This window comes from Pteronotus mesoamericanus, unplaced genomic scaffold (assembly GCF_021234165.1).
Source record: "Pteronotus mesoamericanus isolate MK-2021 breed Mesoamerican mustached bat unplaced genomic scaffold, CSHL_Meso_final contig_24, whole genome shotgun sequence".
NCBI classification, from domain to species: domain Eukaryota; kingdom Metazoa; phylum Chordata; class Mammalia; order Chiroptera; family Mormoopidae; genus Pteronotus; species Pteronotus mesoamericanus.
In genome coordinates this window covers 4,358,172-4,376,781 of record NW_026555100.1, presented here as the reverse complement: position 1 = coordinate 4,376,781, position 18,610 = coordinate 4,358,172, and the positions used below count along the sequence as shown (strand labels likewise).

The 18,610-nt window shown below is 37.3% G+C and overlaps 1 protein-coding gene across 5 annotated transcripts in view; it reads left to right on the top strand.

Annotated features, from left to right (window-relative positions):
* KAT6B (lysine acetyltransferase 6B) overlaps positions 1–18,610 on the top strand; it is a 173,059-nt gene that overhangs the window by 93,903 nt on the left and 60,546 nt on the right. For all 5 annotated transcript variants that reach the window (XM_054572529.1, XM_054572531.1, XM_054572530.1 and 2 more), the window contains one exon: positions 14,589–14,697. In XM_054572529.1, the coding sequence (XP_054428504.1) occupies positions 14,589–14,697 (109 nt within the window). The remainder of the gene's footprint in view (positions 1–14,588; positions 14,698–18,610) is intronic.

Here is an 18,610-nt window from a genome sequence, read left to right as displayed (position 1 = left end):
CCATTTTCTTCAGTAGAGCATGAGGGTAATTTTTAATTGCTTTTGTTTTCTTCATTTTGTTACTTGTAAATATTCTGGTATGGAATTTTATAAACATGCTGAAGGTAATTCTGGGCAAGTAGATTTATTTTCTAAATAGAATACTTACCAGGCTTATGTTGAAATCATTTATATTTGAAATGTTGACTGTAGATATCAGTGGATTGCTTCAAATTAATCACTTATTCCTGATTTCCCAAGGATGTATCAGTGAAACATTTACTTACAAAATAGAAGTAATTTTAGATAGGAAAATGGGATCTTTTATAAATAATAATAAATGATTTAATATAGCAATGGTTTTTGTATGTAATAGTGGAGGACCTAGAAGTGTGCAATTTGCATAAGACTTCATTACATATATTTTTGGTGCCATTAATCATATCTTAGAGGTTGTTACTCTTGTAAATGTGAAATTACTTGGATTTTTCCTCTTTTAATTTATTTATGTAATTTAACAGCTTATATCTTTTTAGGTTGTTTTACTAATGCCAGTTTTGTAAAATAAAATTATTAGAAAATAGAAGGGTGAGTGGCATGAAAGAGGTGACCAGAGTTTTATACTATTTTATGCTTGTAACTTTCATTTCTTTTCAAATGTAGATTTATTCCTAGTGATACAAATTGCTGTTTTCTTTGGCAGGCATTAGAAGCAAGTCTATGTGAAATTATGTAATGTCTGAAAAGTTATATTCATGATTAATTGGCCTATCCTAGAATGGTATTTGAATGTGTGGAATAAGGCGATCATGCTTTTTTATTTGGCAGTGAGTTAAAGTGCCCCTGCTCAGATCAGGTTACACTACAGGGCTTTTTGACTGAGAACTGTATATTTAGCTTGATCTCTAAAAAGCATAAAATGTTGCCTCGAAGCCAGAAATGCTGGAATTAATATTGTAAGCAAACTTAGTCTTCAGATAACTTCAAAAGCAAGCTATTTCACTCCAACACACCTTAGTTAACAAATAAAGCCAAGAGATTTATAACAACATTATCATCTCTATTGCTCTGAACACACAGCAGGTCCTGATTATCCAAGAGTAGATTGTAGTGTCAAATAATAGTTTTAAATTCTCCCTGACCTTGACCCAGACTGATCAGTTACAGTGGTCTGTCTAGTTATTTATCTAAGGTGGACTTTACAGGAGCTAGAATATATGGCCATTAAACAATTGCCCCTCCTATGTGTACTTGAAAAATGATGACATTAATTATAAACAATACAGTGGCAGTGAACTTGATAACCAGAGAAAGGGTACAGCAGTGATCCTGGAGCCTAATGTTTTGGGAAAGGTAACTTCAGTTTTCTCTTCTGTAATGTGGAGATAATAGTAACTACCTTCTGGCATTTTAATGATTAATTAAGTGCTTACCTGAATATCATAAGTGCTCTTCCAGTGTTTGCCTCCGCTGGTGCTACTATTACAACTGTTACCACACTAACTACTACTCTTACTATTAGAACAAGTCCTCCAGCAGGACGTTGATACCAGGGTTTTTCCTCTTTGGTCAATCATTGAAATTGTGAATGTGGATAATTTTGGAATTACTTTCTAAAAGTATTTGTATTCTTACTGCTCAAAGGTGTGGACCAGCCATCAACCAGCAGCATTAATATCACCTGGGAGCTTGTTTAAAAATGCAGAATCTCAGGATCCCATCCCAGAACTGTTGAATTAGAGTTGCATTTTAACATCTCCAGGTGTTTCGTTTGTATATTAAAGTTTGAGAAGCACCAGTTCATCTACATCATTTCTTAATCACTCCACCCCACATCCTCAAAATCATCTGAATAATTTGGAGGTGACTACCAGCTTTATTTGTATTATCACATACTAGGAGATAAGGAAAATTACTCCTGTTTGACTCAAAACATGACCTTTGAATCCATTTTTTAAAAGTTGATTGAAAAAATAAATTTAAGTTAAAATACGGTATAGTTTTCAACTATTAAATTGGCAAAGAAAAATTTTGATAGAATATGTTAGGACTATACAGTGGAACAACCCCGTGCAGATAAAAATGCCCATGTCCTGAAACCCAGCAATCTCATAGCTAGGAATTTATCCCAAAGGTATTGTCACCAAATAAAAGTAGGGTTTGGTTGCCCATTGCCGAATACCGGCCTAAGATAAAGGTTGGTGGGGAAAGAAAAAGGTTTGTATTAAAATGTACCATTTGGGGCGACAGGGGACTCCCTGACTCCAGGCCACTCTCACACAGACAAAACCCAGCTGCCCCCAGAACCAGAAACAGTGTGCAGAAATCCCCGTCCATCCTTATCTATAGTCTGAGGCTGCTAAGCGGACAGCTCCAGCTTCAGTCTCCAGCTCTGGAGTCCACGCAGGTGGGGCTGGCGCTGCCATTACTAGGCTGCAGCTTCCCTCTCCGGGAGCCCTGGGCCACTGTCAACCGTGCAGAGGCTCTGTCTGCGGCCGAGGCTGCCCTAACCCCCAGGGCGGTGAGCATTCTGGCCCACACATCCGTGTGCGGATCTCAGAGGAAGAGTAGGGACAAGTGAGGGTAGGAAGTAGGTGTGTGTTTCTCCCGTCCCTCTCTTTAAATCTCCTCGCCCGAAATTCCGTGTGCTGAGGACCGTCTAGCTCCGCAGCCAATCCCATCCTTTTTCAGGCTAGACTGGCATGTCTGCCCCTCCCTCTGCTACCAGGTTCCGGAAGGGAGTTGGGGGCGCTTTTCCCTACCTCCATCACGCTTGTGAGCTCACGAAGACTCTGTGCAGGGAGGGGCCCCTCTCGCCACTTCCCTGCTTGGGGCAGGGAAATCTGTCACACTAGCAGCTGGCTTCACCTCCATCGCCTTAAGCATTTTCTGTGACCCTCCTCAGAAAGTGAATCTTATGTGTCCAATGAAAATGTTTCAGTGAACCTTTGGGAAGGGGATTTTGAGTGTACAGGGATCAGACGTAGGAAGGAGACTTATTTTCCATTCTGTTTGTCTTTGTACTACTTGAGGTTTTATTCAAATGTATATATTATTACTTTAAAATCAACAAAATAGCCCTTGCATTGAAGAGATTTAAGCATATCTTTTACACTAATGCTGCTTCTCCCCTACCCCCAACACTTAGGGAGTATGTTTTTGTTTGTAAACTCATTTATGTCTCTGCAGCACTCTGACCCATGGTTACTAAAAGTAAACAAATTCTCTTTAGCTTCACTACTCCGTATTTACTCTCCCATTCCTTAGACTCTCCTGAGCATAAACTCCCTGACGTCCTAATTATTCGGAGCTGTGGTTTTCAACATGGGGTACCACCACCATCTCCTTGAAGCTTTTTAAAAATTAAGATGCCTAAGCCAATTCCAGACCATTGAATCAAAATCTGTGGGTGTGGCTTAGGCATATGCATTTTTGAATAGGTGATTCTGATGTTCGAACATGGTTAACAACTGTCTAGCAGTTCTTGGTAAGGGTCTTCTGCTAAAATACTGTTACCAGCTCCCTGCCCCAGGTTCCCAAGAGTGATGTAGGTGTGGCACCAGAGTAGAATGAGTGGATCCTCCGCTCCACATCAAAGGAACAGGGAGTGTCACTCTGAATAGCCACATGACTGTTGTATTAGAATAATAATGATAATGATAGTGATGATAACAAATCAGGTTTCTGCATTAGAATTACCATTTTATGCAAATAAAGAACACTGAAAGTAAATAGGGGCGATTAAGAGCTAGTTCTTTGAAAACAGTAATAAAATTTAGAAATCTCAAGATAGACTGATTTACAAAGAAGGGAAACCAAAGTTAAAAGTACCAGGAATTGGAGAAGAAATATAGAATGTGTAAAAAGAATATAAGACCCTGACTGGTGTGGTTCTGGTGGGCATTGGCCTGGAAAGTGAAAATTTGCTGGTTCGATTCTGATCACATACCTGGGTTGCAGGCTCAGTCCCGGTTGGGGCACTTACAAAAGGCAACTGATTCATGTTTCTTTATCACACTGACGTTTTTCTCCCTCCCTTCTCCTCTTTTAAGAATAAATAAACAATTGTTTAAAAAGTGGTTAAAATGGTTCATTTTATGTTATGTATATTTTACAGTTTAAAAAATATAAGTGGGTAAATGTGAAGGTTCTAAATGGGCAAACATTTAAAGTGTTTACTTCCCCCTAACCATGTGCTATTCAATTATTATTTCTTTATTTACCATTTGTATACTAAGGTAGAATGTAATTTAGAAAATGATGAGAAAGTACAAAGTATGAGAATTGATACTGCTTTTATTGGGTTGGCCAAAAAGTCCATTAAGTTTTTTCCATAAGATAATAGACTCGTTTTTCATTTTCACCAATAACGTTACTGGTTTGGATATTTTGAACATGTCGGCTATATCCCACTATTGGCTTCTAGGGGGTAGAGGCCAGAGGTGCTGCTAAACATCTTCCAATGCAAAAGACAGCCTCACAGCAAAGAATTATTTGGCCAAAATGTCAATAGTACCAAGAAAAATCACAAACCACTTTTGACACATTCGATCAGTCACAGCACCGTCTGTACATTGCACAAATCTTCTTTTGTGGTTCAGTTACATTTTTACCTTTCTTGAAATAATAAAGCATAATATGCCAAAAGTATCACATAGAATAGTCCATCTTCAATATTAAGATGACTGCACAAAAATTCACAAATTTTGATTTTTTTAAAATACATGCTGATATGACAGCTGTCATAATCTAACAAAATTGTTTCAAATAAATTTAAAGACAACTTGTCTCTACTAGAGCCATCTTATGGGAAAAACCAAACAAACTTTTTGGCCAATCCAATATATATTCAACAAAAATTAATCAAACATTTAAGGTTGTGTATAGTTCTTTATTATATCTGTGGTGAAGATGAACCAATCACATATCTCCTTCAAAGAGCTCACAGTGTACTAACCTTTGACTTAAAATATGCCAAAAATAAATGACTTAAGAAATAAAGAGCTTTCTTTTACTTTCTGTGTACCCTTTAGTACCCTTCTGTAACGCTCTTAAAGCTCTGGGAAATTGAGCTTCAAAATCCTTGCCCTGCGGGCAGAGCCTCTCACCGCTCGTGTTTCTCTTCCTGGCCTTGCTCTTGCATTGCTTTAGTAGAAGAGGGGCTTCTGCGTTACACAGCTCCCACACTGCCTGCACCGCAGAGGAGAGTGTCATCACCAGTAATGTTCACTTAAGGGCTGGGATGGTGCCTGTCCTAAAGCCTTCATAGATCTAGAATCTCCACCCACCACAAGGAGGTTTAGGGTAGAGTCCAAAATAAAGGTCAGAGCTCTTGGCATTCAGGTAGTAATTATCCAAGCAGTCCTGTTTTCCTCCTGCTTATGACCATTGTGGTTGAAAGGGTCAAAGGTAGTCTGAAAGTTAGGAAAACAAAAACAGAAAAGGTCAGGTGCTTGGAGATTCTGTATAGCAGAGGTCCATGTGGCCATAGGGCAATTGAGAATTAAGGGTGGTAATGGAATTTTACTACTTTCATTGGTTCTGTGAGGGCAAGCACTTGAAGTACCAATTATATTCTACTTGGCATATGTGGGTGCTGAGTAACTATTAGTAACTTACTGAATAGTGCGTAGAGTTTTCAAATGCTACATACATCTCTGTGAATGCAGGCTATTGTCGGGTGGTGTGGTATTATTGAGAAAGTTAGTAAGATAAGACTTGTCTAGCTTATTAATGTCCACCTATCTATCTCTTTATTCTATTGTACTTCTCTGTTTGGATCTAATTACAATTGAGTTGCCTGGGTGTCCTCTGAGCAGTTAATGGAGCTTCCTCTTGGTGGAATTCGTAATGAGAACATCTGCATTCACATCATGCCTAGGTGGGCTTATAGGCACCACATCTAGAGTAAAACAAATGCCTTGGGGCAACCATGGAACGCATATGTATAATTCTAACTATATGACATTCTGGAAAAGGCAAAACCTATGGATACTATAAAGAAATATCAGTGGTTGCCAGGGTTAGAGAGGGAGAGCACTGGGGTTTTTGAGGGCAGTGAAATACTCTGTATGATAAGGATACCATAATGGTAGATATAGCATCATAAATTTGTTCAAACCCATAGAATGTACAATGCCAAGAGAGAACCCTAATGTAAACTGTGGACTTTGGCTGATAATGGCGTGTCAGTGTAGGTTCATCAGCCCTTACAGATGTGACACTGGTGGGGGGTGTTGACAGTGAGGGAGGCTATGCATATGTGGGGGAAAGGGACAGATGGAAAATTTCTGTAGCTTTCTCTCTATTTTGCTGTGAACCTAAAACTGCTCTTTAAAAAAAAAAAAGGAAAAACAAGCCATTACAGATTTGTGACACTTGAATATGAATTGATTTTAAAATTTTATTTTTCAAAATCTAGAGTAAGGTTTATATTATTTCCTAATATTGTGACATGCTTGCCAAAGAGAATAGTTTGTAAATCCTAAACAGACTTAGTGTGACCATGTGTTGAATTTCCAGCTGTGTTGAATCAGGCTTTGATCCCTCTTAAGAAGATAAATGCAGTATCTGCAGTTTCTAATGGTAGGGGTGGAGGAGAGACTTACAGATGAAGTCTGCAAAAGCCAAGTCCCTGTCCAGATAAGAAATTAAAGACCCTGGGGAAGGCAGTTTTGTTTCATTATCTTCCCCCCACCCTAACCCCCCAAAAAGAACAAATGAGATGTTATTGTTAAATGCAGTATGCAGGCTTAGATTTGTTTCCTTCCAATAGAAGAATCACTTTCTTTAATCAGCACTCTTACAAATGGCACACCTGCCTAATTAGAACAAGTTCTAGACTATAGGATACAATGTGAGCATTTTAATTAGCTCCACACAATTGGTAACTGCTGTGGCTGATGTTCTCAGAAAGTCTTCCTTCTCTTCTTACTCCATTGTGGCTAAGCTTTTTCTATTTTATACTTCTGAACCAGCCTTAGATTGTGGGAATTTCCTAGTGTGCAGTCATTGACATTGTTTTTGTTTCTAAGTGATTTTTTAAGCGAAAAAAGAGCGATGTATTTATAGATATGGATAGGGATGCTTTTAAATATTTTTATTTTATTAGGTTTAATTTACTTGTTGTCACTCTTAAAATACAGAGATCCCTCTTCACTGTGACAGGAGGTAAAATACAGCAGTCACACTCAAGATCTCCATACATTAGCAATAGCAAATCCTTTTGCCCAGAGTAATACAGAAACTCAATTCAGAGCCAGTGGGAATGATGTAGTGCTCCCTCACAGAACCAATTACCCACAGAGAAGTATAATGAGTAGGGGAGGTGATACAATAAAAATCTATATGGCAAGAGTAAAATTATTGTAAAATTTTTGCCTGTGAAAAGCCTTATAATAAGTATATCTCCAATTATCTCCTGGAAAAAATTGTTCAGGCATCTATTTAGGTCAAAATTCATGACAGAATTGTAAAAATAGCCTTAGAATAAAACAAAAGCATACATGAGCATAGAGAAAATAGCGATGGACATGTTGTTAACAGAGTTCTGTTGTGCCCCGAAGGATCTGAAGTAGCCCTGGGTGCTGCTGTGAGGGCTGCTGTGGAGGAATGACCGCACTGACCACGCTCACAGCACGTGCGGATGGCAACGAGAGAGCACTCTTAAAAATACAAGATGATTTAGATCATCGCAGGAAGTCTCTACTTAGTGCATTTCCAAAGACCACATCCAAGCAGATTGCAATGAAGGAAAATCCTGTGTGTGTATGATCTCTATCCTAATTAGGAGTGTGCTTGATCTGTTCAGACAGACATCAGTTGAATAAGTGGGTTAAGTGGCAAGAAATGAAGTCTAGTTCTTTATTAGATAAGTGTCAAGTAGAGTGCTGAAGTGGCAGACACACACACGGAGTATGTTACCTTAAAAACAACGTGAACAGTTTCAACCTCTGTTGTGCTGGTACTATGAGTTGTGCAGTTTGTGGAAAGTAATTCATTACTAATAATAAAGCACCAAAGTTTGTAAGATAATTTTAAAAAATAGATTTAACAGATTCATGCTCTTGTTATAATTTTGTTACTCTCATAGTGTATTTATCTTCTTTGACTTCTTTTATTTTTTACTTTTTACTTGCATTCTTTCTTGAGAGGGAAAGAAGGGGGTCATAATTAGGTACTGGCAGCTGGCCTTGGCCCCAAATCTTATCTTACATGCAGCCTCAAGTGACTATTACTGAGCAAACCCTAATAGTTAATACTTGTGGTAGTAGTGGAGAGATAATTTTCCTCCCAGCTGATTTAAAATGTTTAATTCTATCTTGTTAGAGTATACCCAGGGAAGTGCAATTATGTCCAAACATAAGTGTTATTCATTATGGTCAGAGTATAGTAAAGTTCTTCAGATAAATAGTAGCGGAACCCACCAAGCCATCAGCGGTTGCTTCACGTGTCATCTTGTTGTCATTAAGGATACTTAAAGTAAAGAACGTAGTTACTATTTTGGGACCTGTTGAACCAGAGGAACCAGTTCCTAAGCCAAAAGCAGTTTGTTCATTTGTTCATTCATTTATTCAACAAATGTCCTTTGAGGCTGCAGTAATGAGCATAATCCCTGGCCTTCTGACGGAGCTTTTATAGTTTAGTTGAGTGAAATAAAATAGACAAATAAATGATAACGTAATATGTCAGATAGTAGTGACTGCTGTGCAGAAAAAATAAAGCAAGGCCTGGAGGATCCAGAGCAGTGCTGGTGGAATGCAATTACGGAGGGAATGGTGAGGGATAGCCCCGCTGACGAGGTGCTGTCTGAGTCAAGATCCAAATGAAATGAGGGACAACAATGGGGAAAGTGAAAGGGCAAAGGACTTGGAGACAGCAGGCTGGGGTCCCTCTGTCTTAATAGCTATGTGACCTTATGTAGGATTTTACTTACCTGTAAAATGGAGACAGAACCACCAGCCCTGTCTCACACAAGGTTTGTGTTCGGCACAGATGAGACACTTGAGAAAAGCATTTCAGTAAATGGAACAGCATCACTTCAAATTTCAGTACATAATGATAGAGGGATGCAAATTAAAGAGAGACATACAGAAGAGTCTTAAACAGCCCTTTTGAACAGCCTTTTTTAGAATCATTGAATTGAGTTGTCTGAGGTCAAGTGTAGAGAACACTCTACACTTGATACTTGGGTGAAAAGAATTTATATTCTTTGTTTATTTTGTTGTGTTATTATTCATTTACGATTTTATATTGTGCTTTTCTTTCTTGGACACCTTTTTCTTTTACATTGAGCTTTTCTTTTATTAAATCAGTTACAGGCCTCTTGATTCTCATTGAGGCATTTTCTACCCTGTTCCTGTACTCCCTGAATAATTTATTAAAAAGAAAAAAGTCTTGTAAGATTAATATTTATTATGGGAGCTAACAGAATCAAAGTCTTTTATGGAGTAACTCTAAACTCCAGAACAATTCATTTGTACTGATCTTTATTTATTAAGGGCTTGAAGTGGTTTATTTGCTCTTTTTGTTTTTATAGCTAAAGTGAATATTGCAATAATCGTAACAATATTTGAATAGAACTTTATAGTTTACAAAGTACTTCACACACACATTTGAACTTTAGCAGCCCTGGAGCTAAACAACATGGACATTATTGTGCCCTTTTACAAATGAGGAAATCTGCAGCTTTCCACGATACAAGTAGGAGCAGATGAATGAAAAACACTGAAAAATTTTTAACACTTGCAATTGCTAAAATGGCATTTTTTGGTAAGTAGATTCAAGAAACTTACGATGACTTGAGATGAATCCATAGGGCGTCATCCCTAATCGTTGTGAGTGGAGGCCATGGAGACAAAACCCCTTTTTTGTGTCATTGTCAGAAAGAAAATGTGAGCCTGGATTCCCCTGGCTCTGATTGAGTGCATGGGCTTTCGTGTATTTTTGTCCAGTTACTTAGACTAACAAGACTAACAAACATGTTGTTTCCTTTATGGCACAAACAAAGTAACCATAAGCACAAATACGTAACTTCTTAAAAATGCATTGTCTTGAATTTAAAGACTGCTTCTTCAGAAAAGGCTATTTTATTTTGAGGTTGAGGGTCCTGAAGACTCTTTAAAATGTCTTTTTAAGTATAATAGAATCAATAAAAAATTACAGCTGAGCTGGGAAAGGCCTTAGAGATTATCCAGCCATGAAGCCATTAAAATATTTAATCTGGAAAGGACCTTTGAAGGGTCCCATGTCCCCAATTTGTGTAAGGCTCCTTTGCTGTGGCATCCTCCCCCTCCTGGAGGGGCCATTCAGCCTCTCCATGGTCTTCTGATTACTGGAGACTCCAGCTGCCTCAGGAATAATTTATTCCAGAAAGCTATATGATTCCACTTATATGAGGTACCTACAGGAGTCAGACTCAGAGAAAGAAAGTAGAATGGTGGTTCCCTGGGACTTGGGGAAGGGGGAAGGGAGAGTTAGTGTTTAACGGGGACAGAATGTCAGTTTGGGAAGATTAAGAAGTACTGGAGATGGATGGTGGTGATAGTTGTACAATAATGTGAATATGTTTAATGCCACTCAAGTGTCTCCTTAAAACTGCTTAAGGTGGTAAGTTTTATGTTATCTATATTTGGCTGAAATTTTAAAAATGAAATAAATACATTAATAAAGGAAACAGGAAAACAAATCCATTCTGTTGCTGGACAGCTCCATTGAAAAGTTTAACTCTCTGCAATAACCCCAGTTGGTCTACGTTTTATGCTCTGGAACCACGGAGAACAAATTTGACCCTTTCGCCTGGATGAAGACGTCCAGCTTGTCCCCTCCCAGCAGTCTCTCCAAGGCTTCCTAACTAGCCCCAGTTCCCTCAGTAGGTCATGCAATTTTGTTTACTTTTACAATTTATTTGTAAATTATCATGATCAAGATAAGGGCCCAACATTGTGATTGGCTGATAAAGCTTGCTTACTCATTGTGTCTTGTCTCCCTTTTAATTTATTTGTTGATGAAACTGGGTTCTTCACCCTGGAGAGTTTTGGTACTTGCATTCACCTGCTATAAACAAGATTGACACCTTCCTCTGTCCTCTCTATTACCTGTGAATTGCTCATTGGCTTGATCATTTTGTAAATGCTTGTAACCAACTACAAAAAATGTTATATCTAGTTTATATATTGTTTACTGCTTAGTGCATATTTCCACAATTATCTAAATAATATTCTTTATAGCTGTGGGTGTTTTTAAAAATTCAGAATCCAAGCAAGGGCCATGAATTGTATTTGGTTTTCATGCCACTTTAATCACCTAAATTTATTCCGCGCTTTTTTGGGTCTTATCTGAGATTGACATTTTTTGAAGAGTCCTGGCCTGTTGTTTTACGGAATGTCCCTAAATTTGGAATTGCCTGGCTGTTTCCTTATGATTAGATTCAAGGTAGATGTTTCCAGGAAGAATACTGCATAGGCAGTGCTGAGTCATTCACTGTAATGCTCTGGACGCACACGATGTGTTTGTCCCATATTGGTGATAGGTTTGATCACTGGGTTAAGGCTACGTCTACCAGATTTCTTCACTATAAAGGTACCTTTTCCCGGTTGTAATTAATAATCAATTGCATATTAATGGATGCTTTTAAAATAGTTTTAAAAACATATGCCATTGGTAATGGGAGATATTAAATGGAAAAAATTATGAGCATATTAATTATGAGTTATTGCCACTGATGTAAAGATAATTTTTAAATATTTTCCTGAGAGGAGAGATGGGAGTGGTGGATAGTACAGGTGAGGAATGACCTTTAAAAATGACAGACTTGTGCTTAAATCCCAGCTCTGCAGGTGAACCTGTGCAGCTTTAGAAAAGTTACCTAATTTCTCAGATCCTAAAATTTCTGCCTAATAAGAGTGTAGTAACATACATTCATGGCAGGATTGTTAAGATAATTAAATGAGTTAGTGTATGGGTGGCCTCTAACCTTGCAGCTACCCCAGGACCATGTCATGGGAGATAAGGAGGACATGCTTCCTAAGCAGTCTCCAGAGTTTGAATCTATTCATGGGTGTTCATTCTCAAAATGAGTTTGAAATATTCAGGCATGTTGATAGGAAAATGTGATCAACAGGTTAGGTGGCTCTGTTACATTTCAAATTAAGGAATTAAGAAATGGGAGATATTTACAGGCTTCTTAAATATGATTTGTCTGTAGTGGACCTGCATAGAATCAAGTTGCCATGTGTTCAGACTTCTTTCTGACTGCAATCCATTTTAATCTATTGCCAAGATTATTTTTGAAAGAGTTTATATGTAGTCTGATTGAGAATAGTGAATCAATAATTCTGTGACCCATTTACATGCATTAGTGTAAAAGTTTCATTTGGTACAAGTGACAATTTTTTTAAAGTTAATTGACTTGGCTGTACTGAGGTTAGCAAAAAAGTGCTTTGAATTATCAATAATTCAGCAGGGCAGACATTTCTGTATAATGCAGTGGTTTTATAGAATATTGTGAGATAGTTATCCCTAAAATAAATGGTGGTGAGCATTCATCAGCATTGTGGGGTTTACTTGAATGTAGCGTGAAGTGATAGCATCTATGCTTTCTATTATTGGGCAGAGTATGGGGCATCAGTCTTTCTGGTCATGAACTACTAGCAACCTTTGTCCTTTATGTTACCTTTAGTTAAAAACGAAAAATGAGCATGAATGCTGGCTGATGGCCATGTCTTTCTTACAGCTAAAAATTCATCTGGGAAAGAAAAATGGGATTGCAGGTTTGGATTTGTTTCATTGCATGAATGATATGTGACATTTTGTAAATTATTTATCACTGCAAGGATGGCAGCAATGGCTTGAACATTGTTACATCAAATGAAAGCAGGAATCCCATTAGTACAACGACTGGGTTTTAGCTAGAATCTATCAGGGGAATGTTGTCATTTTAAAACCAGATTGTTCTTTTAATTGCTATTTAAAGGAACAAAAGTGTTCCCAAGGTACTGCAGTTGAGCAGTTGCAAGTAATAACTATAGATCCATAATTATGCAGTGCTGATTATCTGGCATTTAAAAAATTGTGGCTGGAGTCAGTAACCAATTTGTTGTAGCTTGTCTTTTTGGTTTTTTGGTACAAAGTGCTTTATACTCTGTTTTCTAACTGGGACCTCAAAAAAACACTTGCATAGATAGCTACCTCAGAAAGTAAAGCTTGCATAGCTACCTCAGAAGGTAAAGCCTATGCATATTAAAAGAGCACATTCCACTGAGAATAAGGGCAAGATAATGAACACATACTGTATGTTGAAATTAAAAGTCATATTCAACAATTTTGCAAATGCTTGGTCATAAGATGGATTCTGGTTTTTGATGATATGTTGTCGCAGTAAACCAAGACATTTGTTGGAATCATAACCATTTGAAATACTATCTTTGAGATGAGGGTTTTCTTTTTAAACTAGCATATGTTTCTTTCATTTATTCAGTTAGCAAATATATTTTCAGTGCCTACTGTGCATCAGACAACGTATTAGGCATTTGGGATAGAGTAGCTGAACAAATGATGTTTATTCTGTACTGATGTATATTTAGAAAGACCTAGCAAAATCTTGTTTTAAATTTACATTTTAAAAAATTGTGATTATACTAAGTTTTCTTGCCTTGAATTTTTGATTCATGAGATTCAAATATAAATACATTATAGTTGCATTCAGATGGCTGGCAGACAACATGTGTGAACGCTTGGAATATGCAAAAAATTTTAGTTTTCATACAGTTTTAGTTGTTCAAAATAAATGTGACCAGATCTGTAGGCACAGTCAGCTATTCATATGGATGGGAGTACTAGCATCTCCGGTATTCATAAATAACAATGGAGACACAAAATGTATGCAGATTTAGACATTGTTCAGAGCAATTTCCTTAGTGAGAGTTAAAAGATCCTAGGGGGTTAGGGAAATGTTTTGTTATTTCTTTTATTAAAGTGGGAATGTCAAAGACTGAGAGTTTATGTCCTTTGTGTGGCATGCTGTGATTTACTTTTGAAAATCTTGGTGCCAGGAAGGCCTCGTTAATGATCTTTTGATCTTCTCAAGTGATCCTACAGAATTTTAAAGTTCTTGCTTAATTCTAATTCTGTTATTACGTCACCTAAAGAATACCAATGTTTTATGTCAGATGTTCGATAGGTGAATAATTGTTTTTTGATAATTTTGATAAAGTTCAGCTAAACAATCTGACTTAAGTAGATGATATTCACAATCTAGAATACTGAATACATAGATGAATCAATTATTATAAGCAACATAGATTATGGGAACGGTATGAAATTTCAAGTGAATCCTTAATGTTCATTAATGGAAAGTTATATATAGATTTCATTGATTTAACAAAAATTACTTCTGAATCTCATTATTACACTTATAAACATTCAGGTAGTAAATACTTTAATATTAAATAATTTAAGATTTTTATTAGCAGCAAATGTTGGTTTGAATACCTTATTCAGCATTTTTTTCTTTGTTAAAGAAATATGTAAGGAGTTTTTTGACTTTAATGTTTTGTTTTTAATTTTGAAATGGAAAACTAACAATATTTTTTTCATTTTAATTGTCATAGCCCCGTGCTGATCCCATTCCAATATGTAGCTTCTGTTTGGGGACTAAAGAATCAAATCGTGAAAAGAAACCAGAAGAACTCCTTTCTTGTGCAGATTGTGGCAGTAGTGGTAAGCTGGTATTTTTTTGTATGTGTGTACAATGACTCCCCTTTATAGCTACACGCTATTTCTCTATCAAAACTGTATTTGTTATTTAAAGCAATTATTTGATAATAGCATACATTTTAAATTTTTAAAAGTTGGTGCAGAAAGAGAAAAAAGTATGAGGAGCTTAGCACTGACATAAAGGTATTATATACATTTACATAATACTTTATATTAATTTTATAATTAAGCTCTGATTTCATACCAGTGTTGGTAATTCAATGTGGAGTATTCTACTTCTCAGGCAGATTCAATGAGGAGAGGTCTAAGTTTTCAAGCTGGGTACAACTAGAATCACGTGTTTTCTATAATGTGAAGTCTCAATTAAGAGATATTTGAGTTGGAAAATATAGTGTTTCAGGTCATGACACCTACTGGTGAAACATAATATTACATCACAGCTCTGTGTGACTGAATGAAAGGGACAGTATTCTGGAAACTGCAATGATAGAATCAAGAAATCATCAGGCATGAAAGAAATCCACATTGCCTAGAATTAGATAGGAAGAGTGGTTTATGTAAGGGTTGATGTTGAAATCAAGGAATGCTGGGCATGGACACTGGAGCTGTGGCAAATTGTAGTGCCCCCAGATGCCTTCGAGGTAGTTGTCACTTCTGCCTGTTTCTCACCATGGCATTTTAAACCCCACTCCAGTTTTGTGCTGGAAATTGAAAGTCAAATTGCTTACATTAAAAGAATTTGTCTTACCAAGCCAGTCTTCCTTCTTCTTAAGCAGGTGATAGTTGCCTACCTGAGATGTGTATATGATTATATGTTATGTATGCATGTATACACATATACACATATTAAATACACATATATCAACAGACTGAGTATTTATTGGACTTTTAAAATTAATCTGTGTGTTAATCTTTAAATTTCCCTCCTCCCAGCTTACTGAAGCGTTTCCCCGCAAAGTATTATTTTAGAATTCATAACCAACTACTATTTCTATAGTGGTAGTTATCTTTAAAAACACCAGCAAACCTGCAAAACATCATTGCGTATTCTCTTTGAGGAAATCAGTGTTGTAAAGTAATTTAGGGCAAACTGGAAAGCCAGCAACAGTCCAGCTCCTCTACCTTGAGTTAATTCATTAACCATTCTGAGCCTCAGTTTCTTCGTTAGAAAATTAGATAATATTAGCACATATCTCTTGGATTTTGTGGGACTGAAATCTGAGGACACAGGGTCTACAACAACTTGGATAAGTGTACTATAAATGCCAGCCAATTATTTGGCATGTTTGATATTTTGTCCTTAATTGCTGCAGGTAGTTTAAAATCTTATCACCACTTTTGACAACTGCTTGCTGCTCAGGTGGAGGAAATGTCTCATTGCTGAGGCATGGCAGTGCTGTGTAATGATTCTTCTTCCTCTTAGGAAGGTTTGACTTGATGGTCTGTATGTGATTCTGGACCTGACTCAGAGGGGAGAGCCTTGGAAATAAGACATTTTTAACTCTGCTTGAGAAATGCATTCTGACAGTCTTTTTGATGGGCTTTACAGATTCATTAAAATTCTTTTACCTGCCCCTGTTATCATGGATAGTGACAAAAGGGCAGGGAAACATTATCTGTATGTTCAGTTTAATAAATTTCAACCCTACAATCTCCCTCTTTTATCCTGGTGAGGTAGTGTCTCACTCATCAGTTCTGACTCTGTAGTTATCTTTTGGGTTTTCTCACGAGGCTCATTCTGAATGAATTATTCTTTTGTTTAACTGCTTGATCAATTCAGTGGTGTTCACTTGTCTAAGGTCTACCCTTTCTGATTTTTAAGGTGGTACTTTAAAAACACCCTTCACTGTTTTATTTCATGAGTATGTATTTGTCTGGGTGCCTAGGCAGGTTAAAGACGCTCTTAAGTGCGGGAAGAAAAGTTCCCTTTATATATTTCCTTACCTCTGGTGATACACTTACTGAGTTGATAAGGAATTCAAGATCATATCTTCTAGATCATAACTTCAAGGCCTCCTTCACAGGGTATAAAGGTGTAATTCTAAACAGGTAGATCTTAGATTTTCTGATGTAATCAATCTCCCTTCGTCTTTCCCAGGTTGAAGACCTGCCAAAGGAGAGGCTTGATCTCCCTTATACTTGGAGGTCACTGAAATTTTTTTCCCTTAAAGCTACTTACTTTTCCAGGGCTATAGGTGTAGTGTTATATTTTCTCTTTTCAAAAATACTCTCTTGTTCTCTTTTTTAACAAATGGAGAAGAATGGACTGAGGATACTGTCTAGAAGGCTTACATAGCCAGAGTCATTTTGTAAGTCAGCCTTTCCCCTCCCATCAGGTAGAAAGAGCCAGAGGCTTAGGAGCTGAGGTATAGGTCACTGCAGAAATTCAAGCCCTGGGGTCATCATCTTCCTTTGTTTAGGATAAAGGATGGCTCAGAGTGCTTGTCTGGACTCTGCAATGGGATCCGGCCCTCCTGTTGAGGGTCACTTAATCTTCCCTGGAGTGCTGTGCCAGTCTGGATTTAGCTACGTTAATCAAAAAAACCATTGTTCCTAATTCAGGGAGATGCATTGTAGACACTTACTTCTCTGGTAGATCAGATGAGTGGACTTTGTTATTTGCTAGTTTTTAAATAGAAAGATCAAAATAAAATATGGTTCTTTTTAGAGAGCTTGGTGGGCAATCTTGTAGTTATGTTCTTTTGTGACCCCTTGATTATTACAAGAAAAGAGGAATCAAGCTGGCTTGCATGGCTCAACAGTACCCTTTAATAATGGTGGGAGCCCTGTTGTCACAGTGCAGTCCAGTTTCTCAAGTGGGAGTTACAGATTGGTTAGTGCCCCTAGTTGGTCTTACAGGAACGGCCGCTGTCTCACACTCAGAGGAGTCCATTGGTTCTAGGCTTGAACTGAGACCCTTTGTAATGATCAAAGAAATCCCTAGTATAAGATGTTTATATGAAAAAAAATACCCATAGCACTATAAAACCAGGAAGAGGAAATAAAGATGGCAGCCCATAAGGAGGATTGTTCTTAAATATGTTTCCCATATGTGCCTGTTGGATTTTAGCTGCCTCTATCGAAGTACCATTTGTATGATGTCACATTTAGACTCTGCTTAGATTTCATAGACATGAGTAATAAGTGGTTCCTTCTGCTTACATCATAAAGACAATTAGACATTTTTTTATTTTTAAGATGGCTCAGTGCCACACATGGGCAGTGTTTTCTTTAACTTTGTGTGTGTGTGTTTGCTAAAAGTCCTTTTGAAAAAATGATTCACGTTTACAGGTAGTAAAAATGTAAGGTGAGGTGCATAGTGCAAGGAGCCCCAAATGTGGTCCTGCAGTTATTTTCTGTGTGCCAGCTGTGTGACTGCGGTTTTCCATATCTGTAAAATGCAGAGGATGACATCTGTGCCCTGTATCCACAAGGCTGTTGTGAGGATCCAGCGAGATAATGATATGAAGATTACCAGTAACTATAAAACATTCCACAAATGTGAAGGATTATTCTAACCACTGATATGGATGTGGGAATCATCACATAGTCTTCAGGTCTATGGAAATGTTGGGACTAGAAAGTGATTTTACTTGACTTTCATGGATCAGCCTGCTTTGAAATTAACACTGTTATATTCTCTTTGCCTCATTAAGACCAAATTATCTTTAATTAGTTTCACATAAGTATTAGATATTATACCAAATGAAATTTTGTGTCTGCTGCTCAGATTGCTGGGTGGTTAAATCTTACTTACAGATGAGTTGTGTGCATGTGTGTTTTCAAATTAGCAAATCTAAGATAAGTGTACAGTTCAAAATTACAGCATCATTCTAAGTGGAAGCTCATTGAAACTAGAGACAAAGAAAGGCTGCTGTGATTTAGCTGGGAGAGTAAAAAAAAAAAAAAATCACCT